General features: G+C 39.9%; 2 protein-coding genes and 1 long non-coding RNA gene across 3 annotated transcripts in view; all 3 read right to left on the bottom strand.

Moving 5' to 3' along the window:
- The window catches only part of LOC138973958 (uncharacterized), a 451362-nt gene that overhangs the window by 317575 nt on the left and 107811 nt on the right, over positions 1-25976 (bottom strand). The window lies entirely within an intron of this gene.
- Positions 6694-9383, bottom strand: LOC138973945 (uncharacterized). Its single transcript, XM_070346648.1, has 3 exons — positions 9070-9383; positions 8168-8311; positions 6694-7746 (listed from the first exon to the last, which is right to left on the bottom strand). The coding sequence occupies exons 1-3, from the start codon at positions 9353-9355 to the stop codon at positions 7571-7573; spliced, it is 606 nt and encodes a 201-aa protein (XP_070202749.1). The 5' UTR covers positions 9356-9383; the 3' UTR covers positions 6694-7570.
- Positions 9727-10677, bottom strand: LOC138972409 (protein amalgam-like). The gene is made up of 2 exons (XM_070345067.1): positions 10396-10677; positions 9727-10133 (listed from the first exon to the last, which is right to left on the bottom strand). The coding sequence occupies exons 1-2, from the start codon at positions 10661-10663 to the stop codon at positions 9811-9813; spliced, it is 591 nt and encodes a 196-aa protein (XP_070201168.1). The 5' UTR covers positions 10664-10677; the 3' UTR covers positions 9727-9810.

The raw sequence follows: 25976 nt of genomic DNA, 5'->3' as shown, positions 1-25976 counted from the left end.
TGCACTAGGCATAATATAAGTCCGGGGAGTGTCTAGTCACAGTGTGAGGGTCACCATAGTCACAGGCCTACGACTCGAAAAGTGTTCACTCTTTTCTAAAACGGTTTTCACCACTGGATAGAGAATAACAAACTCTTTTAATAAAATGTAAAACTATGAAAATCATGCAAAGGTGACATGCGACTCATTCCGTGGTGGAGGGTCACAAATGAGTGTTAACACACTATTTGCTTCCTGCTTTCTAACGCCAGTCTAGATTGACTGTACGTATTAAACACAATTTAACATAGTGGATCTTCAAAAACAAAAGTGGATGGGTGGGAATGGGGCGGATGCAGTGTTAGGATGGAGGTGGGTAGTGTGGATTACAATATGGCACTGTATGCTTTGGGGCGGTACTCCGCAGCCCCGCCAGACTGCAGCTTGACCTGTCCACCGTCATCACTACAGAGAGCTGCGTCCATTTCAATTGCTGACTGAGGACCTCCAGCCTCGTTGACTGTGGAGCAAGAGGGAGTTGGACTGCATACTCTGTCAAAATCTGAACACAGGATGAGGTAGTTTTAGACTGTGTCTGTTGAAGACATCAAAATAACACAAATGAGCTCGCATGAGTGTGTAAAATGTGATTGATGTAACTGTTTAATAGAGCTTTAGGGCTATGGGTTAAACCGATCACCACCACCACCCCTCTTCCCTTACACACACGTACACACTAATTAACTTAGTCATATGTTGATAAACAATGTATGGTATCCTTTTTTGTCAAAGTAGACAATTATTGCATTTACTTTTAGTACAAGGAAGTGTATTGGTTCTTGTTAGAAAGATAGTTTTAGATAAGTTATCAACGTTTTAGACGTATAAGTAGCCTTTGTTTCGTACCCATTATTTTTAACTCACGAGAAAACATCCTTGTTTGTTTCACGGACAATCATTTTGATATATTTCAAGTTGTAATTGCGGACTCACAGTTCGGCTGCTTCCTCTTTCTGTTCGAGCGGCTGGTAGGGCGTCGTTTCTTGAGGACAATGGCGATGACGATGAGAGTTATCAAAACAAAGAGTGTCAATCCGCCAAAGATCAGTCTTGCAAATATCGTTTTGTTGAGGTTACCTGCAAAACAAAAACATCATCAATCAACCAATCAATCTACATTCAATCAAGCAAGCACACAAGCACTCCATCTATCAATCCATCAATGAACGAATGAATGAATCAATCAATTATTCAATAAATTCATCAATCAATCAAAAAAACTAAACAATAAACCAGCCACTCAATAAATACATTACTTAATGAAACAGAAAACAAACAGTTGCGTAAAGCAATATTAATACATTTAGTCAAAACGGTATGCATGCATTGTTTTTCTCTCACCAAAACTATAGTAAAACCAGAGGTTGCCAACGTAGATAAGCAAGCACATAAATCGGTCTACTCGACATCAGTTCATTTAGTTCGGATGCAATTAGAATTGTCAGAACTAGAAGGACAAACACTCTCCACAAGACACTCACAACACGGGGCTACGTATACTTCCCTTGTAGTGACATTTGTTCAGGTACCAGAGCGTGTCGTCAAAGTCTCAACTCGTTCATTCAAAATAAAGTAATATGTGTTTTGTTTGAAATATTGTATGTCTCCCACTTCCAAGTTATACACCAAATGTCAGCTCAATCAATATATAAACACCTGAGATGTAAGCAGAACGAACAGACGACGAGAAATATAGACAGACAGACCGAGAGAACTCTATGTACCCCACATTTACAGGGAACGTTGCTGGATATGTGGTACACGTTCCCTGTCAAACTTGTTTGAATTAATTTAATGATGTTAGTATAACATTACAATTATATTGATTAAGATTACCTTCGAGTGCAATGAGCAACATAACCTCAACGCTTCCCAACTCATTAGAGATGTTAACGCGGTAGAAACCAAGGAGCCGCTCAGACGTATCCAGATGAGTTATTTCACACCTCACCATGAATTTCTCAACTGGCTGCTGTGTACACTTAGCAGAAAACGTAGTGGAGGGCACGATACTACCCGCGGTGGATGTCTCGTTGTACAGGTGGCTGAAGGTAAAGTTGTCAGGTGCAGGGTACGCCTCCAGCAGGAAAGATGTGCTTGTCCCAACAGTCATGTGCATCGTTTTGTTGGGGGTTGCTTGGGGTGGACCTGTGGAATATTTAATAAACGCATTATGCTCTTTTACTTGAGTGTCTGTTTTAGTTGAGCGTCTAACATATTGGCAACATAGCTTTGTGAAAAAGAAACATTTACAAACCACATGAAACAAGCTTAGTAGTCGTTTAAAGGAACTACACAACTGCGTTTCTGTGTGTATATCTTTGTGTCAATGCTGTTCATGGGAAATGACAAACCTATTTTATTTCTCTGCGGAAGTTTCTGCACAGTAGCTCAGAGACTGGGTGTCAATAAAAAAAAACACAGTTCGTTATGTATCCAAACAGCTCAAAAATGAATACATACGAGTAAGTGCATTCGACAGGGTGATACTTAAAATCAAGATGTCGGTTAATTTTATTATATGATCTTTTATCATTTGTTTTGGAAACGTGGATTTTTACAACTATGGTATAAAAGTTGAGTGTAAAATCTTACATCTGACATCCAGCATGATGCTCCTGGTGTCCGGCTCACCAACCCCGTTGTGTGCTGTACAGTTGTAGGTCCCCATGTCTCGGCACTGGATGTCTGACAGTGTCACAGCGGCCTCCATGCTCCATTCTCCTTTGTCAATAGTGGTATTGGTGATTGTAAAATCATCGTTGCCAAGCTTAGTGAAGTGTAACTCTATTGGAAGTGGTCGACCGTATGCTTTACACACCAGAGACAGGTTTGCGTGATCTTCTCCGTTTACTGTGAACGTTCCTTCCGTTTCGTTGATTGTCATAGCTGCGACCTTAGCCTCGTCTGAAAAGAGTGAATACATAATCCTGTCTCGAAGTTTGGTTTGTTTGAATAAAAGACAAGCATTACAAACAAAACACAGCGTTGATAAGTCAGTTTATCGATTTAGTTGCGTGCAAGCATTATATTGCATTGCCACGAGCAACCTGCATTTACTAAGTAGTTCAATATCACTGCTTATACTGTCTGAGAAAACTCAAATAACTATTTTACAGATCGGAAGAATAAGTTTGAACAAAACATAAACTGCATGCACTTACACGTGAGCTTAAGGGGAGGAGACTCAGACTGTGCAATCTTCTTTTCATACGGATGTATGTCTGGGCGTTCTGCCGTGCAGGTAGGGTAAGTATAGTTTTCATCTGGGCCAGGTGTGAAGGTGCACGTCTTGTTGGTGTTACCATTGTTACAGGAGACGTTATGCCAGGAGTAGTGTGGTGTAGGATACACGTCAGTGGCGAGACAGGTCAGTTCAAATGTTGGCTCTCCAGTGGTCATATTCACTGTTTGTGTCAGGTTGATGTGGATATTGTCATTGGAAGGCCCATCTATAATACACAATAAGTCAACCAATCATTTATCAACAGTATATCAATTAATCAATACATTACTGAGTCGTTCGATCAGTCAATTGTTAATTAATAGAGCAATACTTTATTAACGAATCGAGCAGGCCAGTAATCTACTGACAGTGGCGGTGAGTGATAGACGGAACTTATCTTGTCTGTAGGTCTGCATGTCGACCGATTCATCATAGAGCATGATAACAGTATAGCATACAATTCAGTCAATCGACCAGTACGCATAAGAAACTGTTTGCGTGGTAGGTATTACCAATTTTCACAACATGAAACTGCTAAGACAGGAACACAATATTGATAACAAAGTATGTGTTACAAAATGATGATCAAAAGAAACGAAGGACGGATGGAAAATAACGAAGGAGGGAAGAAAACAGAGACAGGAAGAATAAGAGAAACAAGTCGCGTAAGGCGAAAATACAACATTTAGTCAAGTAGCTGTCGAACTCACAGAATGAAACTGAACGCAACGCAACGCAGCAAGACCGTATACTCGTAGCATCGTCACTCCACCGCCCGTGGCAAAGGCAGTGCCAGTGGAATTGACAAGAAGAGCGGGGTATTCGTTGCGCTGAGAAGGATATCACGCTTTTCTGTACCTCTCTTCGTTTTAACTTTCTGAGCGTGTTTTTAATCCAAACATATCATATCTATATGTTTTTGGAATCAGGAACCGACAAGGAATAAGATGAAAGTGTTTTTAAATTGATTTCGAAAAAAAAATGTTGATAATAATTTTTATATATTTAATTTTCAGAGCTTGTTTTTAATCCAAATATAACATATTTATATGTTTTTGGAATCAGCAAATGATGGAAAATAAGATGAACGTAAATTTGGATCGTTTTATAAAAAAAATGTTTTTTTTACAATTTTCAGATTTTTAATGACCAAAGTCATTAATTAATTTTTAAGCCACCAAGCTGAAATGCAATACCGAAGTCCGGGCTTTGTCGAAAATTACTTGACCAAAATTTCAACCAATTTGGTTGAAAAATGAGGGCGTGACAGTGCCGCTTCAACTTTCACAAAAAGCCGGATATGACGTCATCAAAGACATTTATCAAAAAAAAGAAAAAAAACTGAGGATATCATACCCAGGAACTCTCATGTCAAATTTCATAAAGATCGGTCCAGTAGTTTAGTCTGAATCGCTCTACACACACACACACAGACACACAGACACACATACACCACGAACCTCGTTTCGATTCCCCCTCTACGTTAAAACATTTAGTCAAAACTTGACTAAATGTAAAAAGAAAAAGACGCACAGTTGAATAAATCAAATAGGTGGAAGCCAATCACTTCATGTACAACAATTAGCTAAGCGTTATGATAATTGTAGTAGTTAATACATCAGTTGAATCTTACGTGCAACGCGAAGTGTGTATATCATTGATGATATGAAATTATGAGCCTCCCACTGACAGGTAAACTGTGTGCCATTTTGATCACGCGTAACATTTCCCATGAACAGGTTCGCTGTTTCAGAGTATCCAGGCCACGTAAGGTTTGCTGTTCCATGCGTGTGTTGTGCGTGCAGACAGCTGCCGTTCAGGTCATTGTGATCAGAAATATATACTCCGGGCAGTTAGTAATTGGCATCTTTGAACAAGGAATGCATGGATGTAAGGTTTGTTCTTTAATTAATCTAGTTTTCCAACATGTTTCTGTTAACACCCGTATTTTGTTAACGTACCTTCCTCGTATTAACGATCATAATATATTCGTTTCTGTGTCGACATTGACATTGAATGCGAACAGCATTCCACTTGTTGACATGCTAAACATCAAGGCGTAACATTGCACTTGAAGCGGGTTTGTTGCTGACTTTTGGTATGTATGTTCATGGAAGGGTGTTGTTTATACCCTTGATACACTGAGCTGTATTTCTTTGTAAATGTTGCAACTATTTCCTCTACACATTCCGATGATGTCTTCAAATGTGTTTCTGTTTGGCAATTAATGTATCTCTAACCAATCTTCAAGCAAACATACATACTTTTACATTTTAACAAATGACATGGTACGTACGCTTGGCAGTGCTTTGTCCACAGAAGGATTGGAGTAGCAGAAGGTATAACAACTTCATTCTGAGAGAATCAGCAACTGGCCTGACCGTTGCATACCCAGTGACACAAGTTGTGGACACGTTTTAGATTACTTACACCGGGACGTTTATCAAAGCACAACGAGGTGAAACGATGACATCTTCCGATCGAAAGCAGGAAGCATTTATAGGTCACTATATATAGCATATATCAAATAACGTGTGGTTAAGTTGTCGTGGAAAAACCCTGCTTTACTAATGTTGAATTGAATGCTTTGTTAAAGTGTGAATCTGAGTGGTGTGTATGTATGTGTATGTTTCTGTGTTTGTCTGTCTGTTTCTCTCTGTATGTCTGTATGCTTGTCTGTTTCTCTCTCTCTCTCTCTCTCTCTCTCTCTCTCTCTCTCTCTCTCTCTCTCTCTCTCTCTCTCTCTCTCTCTCTCTCTCTCTCTCTCTCTCTCTCTCTCTCCCTGTGTTACTCCTGCTGTCATGCGGTGCATGTTATGCAATTGTGTCAGTACTCTACTCAGACAGTGTCTTGATAATGGTACTTCGGGCCGCAGGCTTGCCATGTTGCTGTTGATGTGCATGTTTGCGCGTAACAGTAATGTCGTTTTTGACACATCCAACACGTCCCCTCAACGCATAGTCTTTGCCGTCCGTTAAGAATAAGGCATGTGACCACCCCACAAGCTACAGCTAGGATACGAGTAACATGCTTATGTGTTAAACAAAACATTTTTTGACATTGAGATTGGTTCCGATATCTGCATCTGTCTGTGTTTATATATGATTTGTTTGTCCGTCTCTCTGTCCGTTTTTGTAACCGTCTGCCTGATTGTGTGTGTCTGCATCTCTTACAGTATTTCACACCGAGACAGAGACCGAGACATACACGAATACATATAAGGAGATAGACAGACTGACAGACACAAACATGAACAATTACGCACTCACACACACTCACACACACACACACACACACACACACACACACACACACACACACACACACACACACACACACACACACACACGTACACACACACATGACTGTAAGAGACATTGGTATTTTCCTTATTTTAATTGTTATTGTACTCCGAAAGCTCAGTTTTATATCCAATTGATATACGAAAGTGAAAGTCAACAGATCATAGAGATTAAGCATTACACTCGCGTAAGGCGAAATTACAACATTTAGTCAAGCTGTCAAACTCACAACATTAACCTGAACGCACTGCATTTTTTCACCTAGACAATATATATTCACACATTACAGACAGTGATTTACAAAGGGGTTCATTCAATAAGTAAGCTATTAACAAAATATCATATGTAATTCAATGACATTTGTTTAAAACATTAATATTAGTAATACTCGTAGGTACTGAACGAACTCCCCACAGGTTCGGCTTGGCAAGTAAAACAAAATGAAAAAGCAATGGTTAATTGTTTTATGTAGGTTGTACATTTAATTGTTCTATTATGTATAAGTTCTTTTGTAAAGGGCCTAGAGCAATAGGTTAGGCACTTAAAAATGTCCAGTTAGTATCATTAGTAGTAGTAGTAAAGGAACCAAATGTGACCCTCCACCACGAAATGAGTCGCATGTCGCATCGCGCTGTTCTGCGCTAGGCATAATATATGCCCGAGGAGTGTCTAGTCACAGTGTGAGGGTCACCATAGTCACAGGCATATGACTCGAAAAGTGTTCACTCTTTTCTAAAACTGTTTTCACCACTGGATAGAGAATAAACAACTCTTTTAAGAAAATGTAAACATATGAAAATCATGCAAAGGTGGCATGCGACTCATTCCGTGGTGGAGGGTCACAAATGAGTTTTAACACACTATTTGCTTCCTGCTTTCCAACGCCAGTCTAGATCGACTGTACGTATCAAACACAATTCAACATAGTGGATCTTTGAAAAAAGAAAGTGGATGGGTGGGAATGGGGCGGATGCAGTGTTAGGATGGAGGTGGGTAGTGTGGATTACAAGTAGGCACTGTAGGCTTTGGGGCGGTACTCCACAGCCCCGCCAGACTGCAGCTTGACCTGTCCACCGTCATCACTACAGAGAGCTGCGTCCATTTTAATTGTTGACTGAGGACCTCCAGCCTCGTTGACTGTGGAGCAAGAGGGAGTTGGACTGCATACTCTGTCAAAATCTGAAAACAGGATTAGGTAGTTTTATATTTTGACATCAAAATAACACAAATGAGCTCGCATGACTGTGTAATATGTGATTGGTGTAACCGTTTAATATAGCTTTAGGTCTTTGGGTTAAACCGATCACCACCACCACCCCTCTTCCCTTACACACACGTACACACTCATTAACTTAGTCATATGTTGATACACAATGTATAGTATCCTTTTTTGTCAAAGTGGAAAATTATTGCATTTACTTTTAGTACAAGGAAGTGTATTGTTTCTTGTTAGAAAGATAGTTTTAGATAAGTTATCAACATTTCAGACGTATAAGTAGCCTTTGTTTCGTACCCATTATTCTTAACTCACGAGAAAACATCCTTGTTTGTTTCACGAACAATCATTTTAATATATTTGAAGTTGTAATTGCGGACTCACAGTTTGGCTGCTTCCTCTTTCTGTTCGAGCGGCTGGTAGGGCGTCGTTTCTTGAGGACAATGGCGATGACAATGAGAGTTATCAAACCAAACAGTGTTAATCCGCCAAAGATCAGTCCGGCAACGATCTTTTTCTTGAGGTTATCTGCAAAAAAGACAATTGCATCAATCAACCAATCAATCAAATAATCAATCGATTAATCAATCAAGTAATCAAGCAATCAAGCAATTAATCAATTCATCAATCAATTAATCAATTAATCGATCAGTATATTAATCAATCAAAAAACTAAACATTAAACAAACCACTCAATAAATACATTACTTAATGAAACAGAAAACAAAACAGTTGCGTAAAGCAATATTAATACATTTAGTCAACACTGTATGCATGCATTGTGTTTCTCTCACCGAAACTATAGTAAAACCAGAGGTCCCCAACGTAGATAAGCAAGTACATACATCGGTCTACACGAAATCAGTTCATTTAGTTTGGATGTAATTAGAATTGTCAGAACCAGAAGGGCAAACACTCTCCACAAGACAGTCATAAAACGGGGGCTACTTCCCTTGTAGTGACATTTGCTCAGGTACCAGAGCGTGTCGTCAAAGTCTCAACTCTTTCATTCAAAATAAAGTAATATGTGTTTTGCTTGAATTATCGTATGTCCCCCACTTCCAAGTTATACACCAAATGTCAGTTCAATCAATATATAAACACCTGAGATGTAAGCAGAACGAACAGACAAAGATAAATATACAGACAGACAGATCGAGAAAACTCTATGTACTCCACATTTACAGGGAACATTGCTGGAGATGTGGTACACGTTCATTGTCAAACGTGTTTTAATTAACTTAATGATTGTAGTATAATATTAAAATTATATTAATTATAATTACCTTTGGGTCCAATGAACAACATAACCTCAACGCTTCCCAAGTCATTAGAGATGTTAACGCGGTAGAAACCAAGGAGCCGCTCAGATGTATTCAGAGGAGGTAATATTTCACAGCTCACCATGAACTGCTCAACTGCCTGCTGTGTACAATTAGCGGAAAACGTAGTGGAGGGCACGATACTACCCTCAGTGGATGTCTCGTTGTACAGGTGGGTGAAGGTAAAGTTGTCAGGTGCAGGGTACGCCTCCAACAGGAAGGATGTGCTAGTCCCAACAGTCATGTTCATCGTTTCGTTGGTGATCGCTTTCGGTGGACCTATGGAACATTTCACAAACGCATTATGCTGTTTTAGTTGAGCGGTTATCACATTGGCAATAATTATAGTTTAATTTGTGTCAAAGAATCATTTACAAACCACATAAAAAGCATACTAAGGAACGTTCAAAGGAACTAAACAACTGCGTTTCTGTGTGTATATCTTTGTGTCAATGCTGTTCATGGGAAATCCCAAACCTGCTTGGTTTTCATGCGGAAGTTTCTACACAGTAGCTCAGAGACTGGGTGTCAATGACAACAAAACCCACACAGTTCGTTATGTTTTCAAAACAGCTCCAAAATGAATATATAAGTTCATTCGGCAGTTTGTTACTTAAAAGCGAGATGCCGGTTTATTTCATTATTTGTTCTTTTATCATTTGCTTTGGAAACATGGATTTGTATAACTATGGTATAATTTGAGTTTTAAGTCTTACATCTGACGTTCAACATAATACTCTCTGTGTCAGGCTGACCAACCCCGTTGTGTGCTGTACAGCTGTAGGTCCCCATGTCTCGGCACTGGATGTCTGACAGTGTCACAGCGGCCTCCACGCTCCAGTTTCCTTTCTCAATAGTGGTAGTGGTGATTGTAAAATCATCGTTGCCAAGCTTAGTGACCTTTAACTCTGTCGGTAGTGGTCGACCATGAGCTGTACACACCAGAGACAGGTTTGCGTAATCTTCACCGTTTACCGTGAACGTTCCTTCCGCTGCGTTGATTGTCATAGCTGCGACCTTAGCCTCGTCTGGAAAGAGTGAACACATAATCCTGTCTCGAAGTTTGGTTTGTTTGAATAAATGACAACCATTACAAACAAAACACAGCATTGGTAGGTCAGTTTATCGATTTAGTCGTGTGCAAGCAATATATTCCATTGCCACGAGCAACCTGCAATATTATTACTACGTATTTCAATGTCACTGTTTATACTGTCTGAGAAAACTCAAATAACTATTGTACAGATCTGAAGAATAAGTTGGAACAAAACATACACTGCATGCACTTACACGTGAGCTTAAGGGGAGGAGACTCATATTTGGCGATCTTCTTTCCATACGGAGGTATGTCTGGGCGTTCTGCAGTGCAGATAGGGTGAGTATAGTGTTCTTCTGGACCAGGTGTGAAGGTGCACGTGTTGTGATTGTAACCATTGTCACAGGTGACGTTATGCCAGGAATAGTTAGGCTCAGGGTAGACATCAGCGGCGAGACAAATCAGTTGAAACGTTGGCACTGCAGTGGTCATATTCACTGTGTGTGTCGTGTTGATGTGCATGTGTTCATTGGAAGGTCCGTCTGTCAATCAAATGAATACGTACACGACTTAAGAAACACGTTAACGCAATCAATCAACTAAGTAATCAACGAACCACTAAGTACATGTATATATGTGTAAATCATTTGCATTTGACGCGCAGATGTACCTGTTGAGCTGTCTGTCTGTTTGTATTGTTTTTTCATATGCAAGGATATAATGTTAAACAAAATGACAGTGACACTATCAATGTATTCAACACATCAAATTTGATAGGACAGATTGTAACCTAACATGTGTTTAATTCATAAAGTTTACTTATGATTATATTCAGGCAAAATAAATATACCAAAGTATTGTTTTCACGAGCTGGTAAAACCAGATTTGAAGAAACGAAAACAGCAAGATTGGGAAATAAAAACAATGAACAAAGAAAGGTAGTACGAGAGGAAACACCGGAATCAGCAACAGAAGGGATAACACAATGGAAAGAACACAACAATAACACATGACTTCATTGTTTTTCAACTGATGCTTGTATATATTCCTCCCTCTGCTTCTTTGCCTCTGTAAACTTGTAGGGCTAGTTATTTTTCGATAAACACCCAGCAACCAAACAAATAACCAGCCAGCAACAGCATGAATCCTCGATAGCGCAATGGGTTGAGAAGCTGTTCTGTGTCGGTACTACTTTTGCGACTGAAAAGTTCCGAACGCTCTAATGTACAAAGTATACATCTCTGGAGCAAACAATGCAAACATACCACATTTAAATTAACAACTACAGGCTTGAACACATGAATCTCCATATAAAATCCACGAGTGCGGTTGTTTTCTGAATCCAGATATGCCGTGCAAAAACGTTCAGCGCAAGCAAATTCCCAAGGCAAGTAACTCTCATAATTTGTCTAGCGACACGAGTAGTTCCTCGTTTCGCTTAAGTTCGCATTTTTCATGATCCGCTAACTTCGACCATTATTTTTAATACTCACTGAGACTCGGCATGTAACCTCTACATATTTGCTTCTAATGCAGATGATACATGTCAAAACATGTCATGCGAAGCACAGACAAAGAATGCTGAGAATCTTACATGCCACACGAAGCGTATACTGTGTTGACTCATTGTAGCCGTCAGTCTCCATTTGGCATGTAAACTGTGTGCCGTTATCCTTTCGTTGAACATTTTGCACGTAGAGGTTATCTGTGTCTGGATATTCAACCCAAGTAAAGTTGGATGGCCCTGAAGCGCCCTCTGGGTGCATACAATGACAGGAAAGGTCCTCGTTTTCAGGAACATAATCCGAGCAGTTAGTGTTTGGCCTCACTGGCAAAACAAATGTACATAATGTGCTGATCAATCAACGAAGTCGAACGTGTTCGTTATAGCAAATGCAACATTAAGTCAGAAATAAAGCCTCATAGCTACTTGTTAGCTGACATATGATTTAACTTTTCTGATGGTATCTTCTGTTGCTAGAAGCTCGTTGCATTGTGCATGCCCTGCAAAACTGAGCAACGATTTAACCTTGATTGATCATTCATCAAACGCAATGAATTTGTTAACATTATAAGGTGTCTGAATTGATTGCGTTGTGATAACATTGTTTATTCAAGAAAAAGAAAAATGAACATTTTAGAAGAGTAAGTAATACGATGAAAGCCTTACTGTTTGGTACTTACTCTGGGCACTGCTTTGCGTACAGACGGACGCGAGAAGCAGAAGGTACAGCAGCTTCATGCTCAGAGAATCAGCGTCTGCCGAGCACATGATTAAGCAAATGACACGCGAATTGGAGAGTATGTGTGATTTTACTTACACCCGGACGTTTCTCACAGCCAAACGAACATCGTGCTTTTAAAGACAAACGAGGACAATTCGATCAGAAGCGGGAAGCATTTATGTGTCATCATTGGTCGCATACATATAACGTTTGTTTGTAAGTTTGTCGTTGAAAAATAGTGCTTTACTAATGAATGGAATGAGTAGTTAGTGTGTGCATCCGAGTAATTACTCTACATTAATATATATGTATATTATATCAATCCATGCGTATGTCTGTGTGTGTGTGTCTATGTCTGTCACCGTCTCTCTTTCTCTCTCTAACCTTCTGTGTGTATTTGTCTGTCTGTTCATCTCACGCAGAGACACACACACACACACACACACACACACACACACACACACACACACACACACACACACACACACACACACACACACACACACACACACACACACACCATGTAACGGGAATGGGTATTTAATTCTTGCTTTCTTTATATACAATGCGTTTTATATTGTACTCGACAGAAACCGTTTTATATTCAATAGGTCCGGAAGTAAAAGTCAACAAATGTTTGTTCATCCGTATATGAATCATTGCACCACACCAGTTTATTTCGATGCTACATTATGAGTACTGGGTTTTAAGCATTTGGAACCCTTTTTCAACACAATGGGAGGACATTAAAATGGGGAGAATACTTTCCATATTGCAAACAGTAAAACGTTATCCAGTTTGAATAGTGCGTGTATAAGATTTAATTGGCATCGACTTTCGGTACTGATACATATATGCTTATATTCGCAAATCCTAAGCAAAATTTGATGTTCAAGACGACCCACACAGGATGGAAGGTATCATTGAAAGTTTATGTTGCTCATCTCGTGGAAAACGTACCACACTATGATCATTGGTTTAAACACAATGTTATTGAATTTTTATCATACATGGTTTTTAAGATAACTAACTCATCATATAATGCTTATTTTAAGTAATCCTGGTAAGTACATAACACAAGTTAACATGATGGCGGACTAAATACATTAACTCATTTTGGACAACGATAAGAAACAGAAACCAAAACCTGATTCACAAACAATCAGAAAATATAGGGGGGGGGGGGGGGGGGGGTAGTACAAAAGTGGGAAAACAACAGCAACAAGAAACAACAAGTCGCGTAAGGCGAAAATACAACATTTAGTCAAGTGAAATTTGTATTTCAGAACCTATTAGTTTTAGAGAAATATTGTATTAGTCAGTTGATGATTGTTTTTGTGTGAAAGTTTTTGAAATGATTTGGGGATGGAGAATATTATGTTCTTGGGAGGTTAAATATTTTTTTGAATTTTTCTGATTCTGGCATGTCGCCAGGAGACGACAGTCTAAGTTGGGGAGGATGTGAGCTTGGGAACGACAGTTACGGTACACATGCACTTTTGTGCATCCGTGTGAACTCGTGGTACCTCTATGCTATCGGAGATCCATTAAGGTTTCCGAGCCTGAGTTTCATTTCTATTGAATTGGTCTCGCGGAATAGCCGATTCTAAAATTTGCATAGGTAAAACGATCGCTTTTTTGGTACAAGCCTCTGGAGTAAATTTTGTGATTAATGTTTTTGTGAACAAGAAACAATTGACAGGTGGCTTTGTTCCATCTCCCTTTTTCCCTCCGCCGCGATGTAAAGTTGAATAGTTGAAGGTGACGTTAGGCACTAACTAAAGAAAGTGGGGCTGCCTGACACCCCTCGAGTTGAATGGGTTAATCTTGTGACACCGGCGCACAGGATGTGGACGCTAAAACTGTGCTTTTGCTTGGAATCTTTGAGGGAAAAAGACGTGTATTTGGTGCGGCGTGTTTTCAATGCCGTTGTGTGACATGTCTGTCACGGCCGGAAATCTTTCCGGGATGTGAGGATTCTTTTGCTGGTAGGTTAAAACAATTTTCTTTCTGTAAATGGGTAGGCGGTGAAAAGAATAGTATGCTGCTTGGGGGGAGGATTTATTTGAATGTTTAAGTAGATTGTTTTGTGAGTTGGAATGGTGGGGAAGATTTTTGTGTGTGAATGCTTTAGAAGACCGTCGTTTGAGAAAACGGTATTGTAGGCATGTTATTTGGTATGAATGATGTGTTTTGTTGTTCAACGAGTTCGTTTGTGGTAGTTGAAATTGTTGATTTGTTTACGTATGCTTACGGCGTGCATTCTGTGTTTGCAGGATGGCCGAGTGTGCGACGGGGTTTAGTTAGGTCTTTTTCTTTTTTTAGTGGGTCGTAGATTTGTTTTTATAGACTAGGTTTTGTTAGTGAAGAGTAGTTAGATTTAGTGGAGAGATTTTGGTCAGATTTTGTTAGAGTTTTTGTAGATTTGTTTTTTTTTAAAGAATTGTTTTTTAGGTTGTTTTTTTTTAGATTTCGTTTGTTTTAAATTAGAGTCTCATTGTGGTTTTTTTGGATTAAAGTTGAGAGTGAGGATTTAGAGTAGAGTGTAGTTTGGGGAAAGGATTTGGTGTGTTTTAAAGGGTATTTTTATGGGAAGAATGTAGTTTTAGAATGAAGAGTGAGAATATTGTTTTTTTGAAGTTGTTTAGTCCTATACAGTGAAAGTTTTGTGTGTAAAAATAAACCCCCGTTATCCCACATTTTCCCCATTTCATCGTATGGAATAAAAGAACCTGGGTAATATAACTTGTGTCGTCTGCTTTAGTGTTTGAGTTCAGTACGAAAGAGGAAAGTAGATTGGCGCACGGTTACATTAGAAAGAGACTTATTTCAGGAGAAACATGAAACATACAATCAATTAACAGATCGTGTTGTAATAGAGTCATTACAAACCCAGATACACAAATATTTGCATCTGATACTGTACACTCTAGCAACGTGATGCATTACAAAGAAGTGTTTCAGTGCACACTCTAACTCTGTTGACATCTAGTTTGCATTAAATGCTTACACAGCCTGAAACCTTATACAAACAGATAAAACATATTTAATTAAAATCTGCACATGTCTGTATTGCTCAATTCAAAATATACTAGTGTGACAAAAGAACGAACAACTCAAACAGCAGTTGTAGAGTGTACCTTAGTTTATTCGCAACACGTCACCTGCATCATGAACAAGCCAGTTAAATTAAAACATCAGTGACTGTACAAAACCGTAAGTATAAATACACAACAGAAGCAGTTCTTATCAGGACTGTCATTATGACACAAACATAATTGCAGAAACATCAATATGTGATGAATTGCAATCATCCAAAAAAGGAATAGTTGTAACTATGTACAGAGAGATCACAAAGAAAGAAAACACCCGATGAACATCTGTCTAATATTGATGGACTCCACAAACAATTCCATCAGACACATTTTCCTATCAAGCTGGTGCTTGCATTCTGTTATGAAACATAATAGCATCACTTCCAACCAGATATTTGTCTGAACTCCCGTGGGCTTAACATCAAACACACAATGAACTATTTACAGACACATTGTAATAACACAGACACAATTAAATTCCACAATCACCAAAACCAAGTTGAAAACTTACCCAAACAAAGTAAAAGTCATGTCGCCAATGTGTATGTAAACAAACCTCAGGGCAACCAATACAAAATAAACTGGGTCATGGGTCGCCTCACATCATCAGCTGGAAGGCACCAGCATACATACTAAAAATCAACAACAAAAACTGAGGTCACTAAATCACAAACAATAAAGTAAGTAACAACAAATCATATAAACCTGACAAACACCGTTGTATCATAAAGAATCACAAATAGTTACACAATTATATACAACAAATCATAATTTGTTTACAAAAAAACACATAAATAAATTAACAAAGTCAAAACTAAGCACACTAATCTAAGTTAACTTTGATTCAAAACCAGAAGTTCCCTCATACTAACGGAAAGCTGAGTGTGTGTGTGTGGGTGTGTGTGTGTGTGTGTGTGTGTGTGTGTGTGTGTGTGTGTGTGTGTGTGTGTGTGTGTGTGTGTGTGTGTGTGTGTGTGTGTGTTCGCGTTTAATGTGTGTGACGATCAATCATTTAAACAGCCGACTCGTCAGTATGATCAGCGGGATTTTTAGAAACAGGATGAAGATAATAGTCATCTTGCAACTCTTTCTCCTGAAGATCACCCAGCGCATGGTTAATAGACAACGGTGCGTTGAGATCCATGGCCATATAGTGGTAAGCGTTGCTTGCTTAAATCGTGTGTTCATTCTCTTTGTCTGATGCGCTGGTCGCATTACCCACCAACGCAGCTCTATTGGAAGACGTTGGTTTAAAATCTGTGTACATGTAGTGCTCAGTATTGCTCAGCGGATGCGTCCGGTCGTATTCATTCCTTGGTGTACTGGTCGTACAAGAAACACCCAGATCACTCTCTTCCAGCTGGCTTGAAGCACACTGTTCAGGTCCTCTCTGCTCAAGGCAGGTCAGGGAAATTCCAGCTTCAGGGAACTGAGATCGCTCAGTGTGTTGTTGGGATATTGCTTGTCGTCTGCTTTGGTTGTTGGAATGTTCATTCACATCTACGTAAAGGGAAGAGCAGTCTTCAGTGGAGCCAACGCTCACCAAGGCTTGTTGTCGTTGAGCGGTGAATCTGGGGGATGTTCCTGGCACTTGAGGCAGCGGTCTGCCCTGAGGATACTCTCTCGCAGCAGCTCGGTCATGTTTAGTGTGGGGCTGGTTGTCAACATCAATGTAGTGCTCGTCGTCGCTGTCTTCAGTGGAGTCAGAGGTCCCAGAGACGTGTACAGTGATGATGCTTCGCGGATAAGGTTCTGGTCGTTGCTGTGCTCTGTGCTGAAGAGGTTCTCGTTGTTGTTGTCGTTGTTGTTGGTGTTGTTGTTGTTGTTGTTGTTGTTGTTGTTGTTGTTGGGGGCTAACTTCTCTGTCAACGTCTACGTACAGATCAAAGTTGTCATCTTCAGTGGTGTCCCGTCCCTCTGGCACTTGTGCTGAATGAAAACAAAAATCGGATACATAACGATGAGATAAGATAAGATAAGATAAGATAACATAAGATAACATAACATAACATACCATAACATAACATAACATAACATAACATAACATAACATAACATAACATAACATAACATAACATAATGTAAGATATGTTGACATAAGATAACCAACGATAAAAGACACAACATCGACGGGAAATAAGTAAATAATAATATATCACTGGATTTGCTGCAGCTTCTCACTACGCTGATTTGCATCCACACACGCTCGCACGCACGCACATACAACCATACACTTACACCCACACACACACACACACACACACACACACACACACACACACACACACACACACACACACACACACACCGATGTACGCTAAATCATTAACCTAGTCTGATGTCGATAAGCAATGGAAAGTATCTATACCTATATCAAAGTGGACAATTGTTGCAATTGAAGCACAAGGAAGTGCTATGCCAACTATAAACTTGCAAGTACAGTGGTACCTGCGATGAAGGGACACCCATGGGACTAACCAAAAGTGTTGCAGTTGGCCTTTCATGACAGGTATACTTTGGTAGAGATAATATGTTTTGTTTGTTCGTTCATGGGGAGAAACTCCCACGGCTTTTACGTGTATGACCGTTTTTACCCCGCCATTCTGGCAGCCATACGCCGCTTTCGGGGGAAGCATGCTGGGTATTTTCGTGTTTCTATAACCCACCGATTTCTGACATGGATTACAGGATCTTGTTTGTGCGCACTTGGTCTTGTGCTTGCGTGTACACACGGGGGTGTTCGGACACCGAGGAGAGTCTGCACACAAAGTTGACTCTGAGAAATAAATCTCTCGCCGAACGTGGGGGACGAACTCACGCTGACAGCGGACAACTGGATACAAATCCAGCGCGCTACCGACTGAGCTACATCCCCGCCCGAAAGATAATACAAGTCGCGTAAGGCGAAAATACAATATTTAGTCAAGTAGCTGCCCTTTTTCAGCAAGACCGTATACTCGTAGCATCGTCAGTCCACCGCTCATGGCAAAGGCAGTGAAATTGACAAGAAGAGCGGGGTAGTAGTTGCGCTAAGAAGGATAGCACGCTTTTCTGTACCTCTCTTTGTTTTAACTTTCTGAGCGTGTTTTTAATCCAAACATATCATATCTATATGTTTTTGGAATCAGGAACTGACAAGGAATAAGATGAAAGTGTTTTTAAATTGATTTCGAAAAAAAAATTTTGATAATAATTTTTATATATTTAATTTTCAGAGCTTGTTTTTAATCCAAATATAACATATTTATATGTTTTTGGAATCAGCAAATGAAGGAGAATAAGATAAACGTAAATTTGGATCGTTTTATAAATTTTTATTTTTTTTTACAATTTTTCGATTTTTAATGACCAAAGTCATAAATTAATTTTTAAGCCACCAAGCTGAAATGCAATACCGAACCCCGGGCTTCGTCGAAGATTACTTGACCAAAATTTGAACCAATTTGGTTGAAAAATGAGGGCGTGACAGTGCTGCCTCAACTTTCACGAAAAGCCGGATATGACGTCATCAAAGACATTTATCAAAAAAATGAAAAAAACGTTCGGGGATTTCATACCCAGGAACTCTCATGTCAAATTTCATAAAGATCGGTCCAGTAGTTTAGTCTGAATCGCTCTACACACACACACAGACACACACACAGACACACACACAGACACACGCACATACACCATACCCTCGTTTCGATTCCCCCTCGATGTTAAAATATTTAGTCAAAACTTGACTAAATATAATAAAAAGGGACAAGAGAAGGTGTCCTTTTAAGGGAGGTGTCCTCTGATGGGAGGGTCCAAACATCGCAGGTACTGCTCAAGGCTCCCTGTCTTTCGTGCCTACCAAAGGTAAGTGCACAAGAAAGTACGGTCGCTTGTCTTCTCGGAAATTGATGTTGATATATTTCAATTAGTTATCGCATTTTTACTGATCACATGACACAAACAGCTGTTTTCATTGGTCAACTAGGAACTGTATATTATACGATGTTTGCTGGGTTATTGACAGACCAGGTTTTGTGTCGGTCCGAGGGGGAGCATAATCGTCTTTTGTTTCATATGTATTGAGTGTGTTCGTGAGTTTGTGTGTATATGTTTGTGTGTGTATAAGTGTGTCTGTGTGTATGTGTGTTTGCTTGTAAATGTGTGTGTGTCCGTCTGCCTATATAGATATATGTGTGTGTGAGTGTGTGTCTGTGTGTGTGTGTGAGTGAGTGTGTGTGTGTGTGTGTGTGTATGTGTGTGTATGTTTGTGTGTGAGTGTGTGTGTGTGCGTGTGTCACTGTGTGTGTGTATATGTGTGTGTGTGTGTGTGTGTGTGCGTGCCTCTGTGTGTGTGTGTGTGTGTGTGTGTGTGTGTGTGTGTGTGTGGACAGCAGTTCCAGGAAACTACCGGACGGATCTTTATAAAACTTTGCATCAAACGTTCTCCCAGATGATATTTCCGCACAGTGTTTTTGATTTGTGGATAACTGATTGTGATGATGTCATATAAAGTTGTTTTTTTTGCAAAAGTCTAGGCGGCACTGCGGTAACGTCATTTGTCATTCAAATTGATTGAACTGTTGGTCATGCAATCTTCGACGAGGAACAGATTATGGGATTGCATTTTAGCCTGGAAGATAATGTGCAAACTAATTTAAGTGTAAGTAATCAATCAAAAAATGAGTTCATCTTATTGTTTATTATTTCCTGAATTCCAAAACATATAGACAGTTTATGTTAAACACCAGTGCCTTTGCGCTATACTGGCTTGTCACCTTCAGCACGCTTTACACGTAAACGTGTTAACGGTTTAGATAAAGCTATTTTGTCTTGGTAAAAAAAATGCAGTGCGTTCAATTTAATTCTGAGAGTTTGTCAGATTGACTAAATGCAGTAATTCTGTTTTATGTGACTTGTTTGTAGTATACCAGCAAGAAGCAGAATGGCTGGTCATGCTGCCCTGTTGAACGAGAAAGAAAATGTGACATTTCCCTACAGCAAACTACGGAAAACAAATGTACGCATACCAAACTAATACTGCTTATAACTACACCCCCCCCCCCCGCTCACAAACACACCCACACAAACACACGCACACACGTACACAAACACACACATACACACGTACACACGTACACAAACACATACAGACACGCATAGACACACACGGACACACAAAGACACACACACACACACATACACACACACGCACACACACACACACACACACACACACACACACACACACACACACACACACACACACACACACACACATGATGTTTTTGATATTTGGTGGTCATGATAAACAATGTAGTAGCCGGCATCTGAACCTCCAGATTTTATATTGCTTTAGTTGTCTTGAAATTATTATGTTTTGTTCTGAAAAAAATGATTTTCGAAATATATATGCACAGAACAAACAATCATAATTTCAAGAAAACTAAAGCAATATCAAATCTGCAGGTTCAGAAGCCAGCTCTTACATTGTTTATCATGACCACCAACTATGAAAATCATCATGCTAGAGGTGTTGTCAATATTGTAACAAAAAGTGTAGGAAATGTTGACACCTTTTAAAACCTGTATTTGATTAGATCATTAATGTTCTGCACATACATTACAGTAAAAGCAGTCTGTAACAAATGCCATGAAAAATAACATTCAATTTCACCCAGGTATACCATACTATACTTATATTATTTCTATCGAAGCACAAGGAAGTATGTTTATGTGTTGTTAGGAAGCTTGTCTTAGATATGCTATCAACATTATAGACTTACAAGAAACCTGTCTTCCGTGTCTATTACTTGTAGTGTCCATGAAAGTATGATCGCTCACCTTCACGGAAATTCATGTTGATATATGTATGTTATAATTGCGGACTCACAGTTTGGCTGCTTCCTCTTTCTGTTCGAGTGGCTGGTAGGGCGTCGTTTCTTGAGGACAATGCCGATAACAACGGCAGTTATCAAAACAAAGAGTGTTAATCCGCAAAAGATCAGTACGGCAAAGATCCTTTTGTTGAGGTAATCCGCTAAACAACAACAAATTCATGCAATCAATCAATAAAGCAATTAAGCAATCAATCCATCCATCCATCAATCAAGCAATCAATCCATCAATTAATCAGTCAACTAAGCAATCAACCAATCAATCAACCAATTAATTACCTAATGAAAAGAAGAAAAACAAAGCACATTGCGTAAAGCAATATTAATACATTTAGTCAAAACGGTATGCATGCATTGTTTTTCTCTCACCAAAACTAGTAAAACCAGAGGTTGGCGTAAACCTCGCAGCCGCTATTGCGCTCACAGTTACTAACAGTGTTCTTAGCCTTTACCTTAACCTTTTAAACACGGTCTTTTCGAAAGACAATCAGGACACCCCGTGTTTCCAACGTAGATAAGCAAGCACATAAATCGATCTACTCGAAATCAGTTATTTTAGTTTGGATCTAATAAGAATTGTCAGAACCAGAAGGGCAAACACTCTCCACAAGACAGTCACAACACGGGGGCTACTTCTCTTGTAGTGACATTTGCTCAGGTACCAGAGCGTTTAGTCAAAATCTCAACTCGCTCATTTAAAATGAAGTAATATCTTTGTTTTGTTTTTAAATTATTGTATGTCTCCCACTTCCAAGTTATTCACCAAATGTCAGATCAATCAATATATAAACACCTGAGATGTAAGCAGAACGAACAGACGAAGAGAAATATAGACAGACAGATCGAGAGAACTCTGTGTACCCCACATTTACAGGGAACGTTGCTGGAGATGTGGTACACGTTCCCTGCCAAACTTATTTTAATTAACTTAATGATGTTAGTATAACATTACAATTGTATTGATTAAGATTACCTTCGAGTCCAATGAGCAACATAACCTCAACGCTTCCCAACTCATTAGAGATGATAACACGGTTGTAACCAAGGAGTCGATGAGAATTATGCAGAGGAGTTATTTCACAGCTCACCATGAACTGCTCAACTGGCTGCTGTGTGCAATAAGCATAAAACATAGTGGAGGGCACGGTACTACCCTCGGTGGATGCCTCGTTGTACAGGAGGGTGAAGGTAAAGCTGTCAGGTGCAGGGTAAGCCTCCAACAGGAAGGATGTGCTTGTCCCAACAGTCATGTGCATCGTTTTGTTGGGGGTTGCTTGGGGTGGACCTATGGCACATTTCACAAACGTATTTTGCTGTTTTAGTTGAGCGTCTAACATATTGGCAACATAGCTTTGTGAAAAAGAAACATTTACAAACCACATAACAAGCATAATATTCGTTCAAAGGAACTAGACAGCTGCGTTTCTGTGTGTATCTTAATCTGTGTCATGCTGTTCATGAGAAATTACAAACCTATTTGATTTACATGCGGAAGTTTCTACACAGTAGCTCAGAGACTGAGTGTCAATGAAAACAAAAAAACACACAGTTCGTTATGTTTTCAAAACAGCTCCAACATGAATAAATAAGTGCATTCGGCAGTTTGTTACTTAAAAAGCGAGATGCCGGTTTATTTCATTACTAGCAGTTAAGCCCGGCTTCGCCCGGGAGTAAGCGGAGCCCTGTAGCAATTTAAGACGCTCGCTATCCCATTATCAGTAGCTTTACCTCCTTTGATTGGATACCAAAAAAAAGAGTTATCTCCCTTACCTTCTAGAAATTTCCGGAACTGTCCAGTTAATTTTTCTTTCTTCATGTATTCCCCTCATAGGAGCAATAGCGAGTCTCTAATATCACTGGCATGATGTGCTTGCTACAGGTGAACAGTAGGCACTGAACTGGTCTTGCACCATATAGGCTGTATTCAATAAATGGGAGGTCCATAATCTGAGAAAGGAAACAATGAATCAAGAAACTAAAACCCAGGTGCACATCTGCGGCACCTAGGGGGTGTACGCGCACACTATCTTGTTCCTGCCTCTTGCCATCTCAGAGGTATGGCGACCACAGACACACACACAGACAGACAGACACTCTCTTTCTCTTCGCCCGGGAGTAAGCGGAGCCCTGTTGCAATTCAAGACGCTCGCTATCCCATTATGATTAGCTTTACCTCCTTTGTTTGGATACAAAAAAAGAGTTATCTCCCTTACCTTCTAGAAATTTCCGGAACTGTCCAGTTAATTTTTCATTCTTCATTTCTTCCCCTCATAGGAGCAATAGCGAGTCTCTAATATCACTGGCATGATGTGCTTGCTACAGGTGAACAGTAGGCACTGAACTGGTCTTGCACCATATAGGCTGTATTCAATAAATGGGAGGTCCATAATCTGAGAAAGGAAACAATGAATCAAGAAACTAAAACCCAGGTGCACATCTGCGGCACCTAGGGAGTGTACGTGCACACTATCTTGTTCCTGCCTCTTGCCATCTCAGAGGTATGGCGACCACAGACAAAAAAGAGTTATCTCCTTTACCTTCTAGAAATTTCCGGAACTGTCCAGTTAATTTTTCATTCTTCATTTCTTCCCCTCATAGGAGCAATTATAGCGAGTCTCTAATATCACTGGCATGATGTGCTTGCTACAGGTGAACAGTAGGCACTGAACTGGTCTTGCACCATATAGGCTGTATTCAATAAATGGGAGGTCCATAATCTGAGAAAGGAAACAATGAATCAAGAAACTAAAACCCAGGTGCACATCTGCGGCACCTAGGGAGTGTACGTGCACACTATCTTGTTCCTGCCTCTTGCCATCTCAGAGGTATGGCGACCACAGACAAAAAAGAGTTATCTCCCTTACCTTCTAGAAATTTCCGGAACTGTCCAGTTAATTTTTCATTCTTCATTTCTTCCCCTCATAGGAGCAATAGCAAGTCTCTAATATAACTGGCATGATGTGCTTGCTACCGGTGAACAGTTATCTCCCTTACCTTCTAGAAATTTCCGGAACTGTCCAGTTAATTTTTCATTCTTCATTTCTTCCCCTCATAGGAGCAATAGCGAGTCTCTAATATCACTGGCAAGATGTGCCTGCTACAGGTGAACAGTTATCTCCCTTACCTTCTAGAAATTTCCGGAAAGCCCAGCTTCGCCCGGGAGTAAGCGGAGCCCTGTAGCAATTTAAGACGCTCGCTATCCCATTATCATTAGCTTTACCTCCTTTGTTTGGATACAAAAAAAGAGTTATCTCCCTTACCTTCTAGAAATTTCCGGAACTGTCCAGTTAATTTTTCATTCTTCATTTCTTCCCCTCATAGGAGCAATAGCGAGTCTCTAATATCACTGGCATGATGTGCTTGCTACAGGTGAACAGTAGGCACTGAACTGGTCTTGCACCATAAATAGGCTCTATTCAATAAATGGGAGGTCCATAATCTGAGAAAGGAAACAATGAATCAAGAAACTAAAACCCAGGTGCACATCTGCGGCACCTAGGGAGTGTACGTGCACACTATCTTGTTCCTGCCTCTTGCCATCTCAGAGGTATGGCGACCACAGACAGACAGATACACACACACACACACACAGACAGACAGACACTCTTCGCCCGGGAGTAAGCAGAGCCCTGTAGCAATTCAAGACGCTCGAGCTCGCTATCCCATTATCATTAGCTTTACCTCCTTTGTTTGGATACAAAAAAAGAGTTATCTCCCTTACCTTCTAGAAATTTCCGGAACTGTCCAGTTAATTTTTCATTCTTCATTTCTTCCCCTCATAGGAGCAATAGCAAGTCTCTAATATCACTGGCATGATGTGCTTGCTACAGGTGAACAGTTATCTCCCTTACCTTCTAGAAATTTCCGGAACTGTCCAGTTAATTTTTCATTCTTCATTTCTTCGCCTCACAGGAGCAATAATAAGTCTCTAATATCACTGGCATGATGTGCTTGCTACAGGTGAACAGTTATCTCCCTTACCTTCTAGAAATTTCCGGAAAGCCCAGCTTCGCCCGGGAGTAAGCGGAGCCCTGTAGCAATTTAAGACGCTCGCTATCCCATTATCATTAGCTTTACCTCCTTTGTTTGGATACAAAAAAAGAGTTATCTCCCTAAATTACCTTCTAGAAATTTCCGGAACTTAGTTAATTTTTCTTTCTTCATTTCTTCCCCTCATAGGAGCAATAGCGAGTCTCTAATATCACTGGCATGATGTGCTTGCTACAGGTGAACAGTAGGCACTGAACTGGTCTTGCACCATATAGGCTGTATTCAATAAATGGGAGGTCCATAATCTGAGAAAGGAAACAATGAATCAAGAAACTAAAACCCAGGTGCACATCTGCGGCACCTAGGGAGTGTACGTGCACACTATCTTGTTCCTGCCTCTTGCCATCTCAGAGGTATGGCGACCACAGACAGACACACACACAGACAGACAGACAGACAGACACTCTCTTTTATTTATATGTATAGATTTGCTCTTTTATCATTTGTTTTGGAAACGTGGATTTTTACAACTATGGTATAATTTGAGTGTAAAATCTTACATCTGACATTCAGCATGATGCTCCTGGTGTCAGGGTGACCAACCCCGTTGTGTGCTGTACAGCTGTAGGTCCCCATGTCTCGGCACTGGATGT

Source organism: Littorina saxatilis, linkage group LG8, assembly GCF_037325665.1.
Source record: "Littorina saxatilis isolate snail1 linkage group LG8, US_GU_Lsax_2.0, whole genome shotgun sequence".
NCBI classification, from domain to species: Eukaryota; Metazoa; Mollusca; class Gastropoda; order Littorinimorpha; family Littorinidae; genus Littorina; species Littorina saxatilis.
The sequence above is the reverse complement of the archived record's forward strand: the minus strand, read 5'-3'. Positions and strand labels throughout refer to the sequence as shown.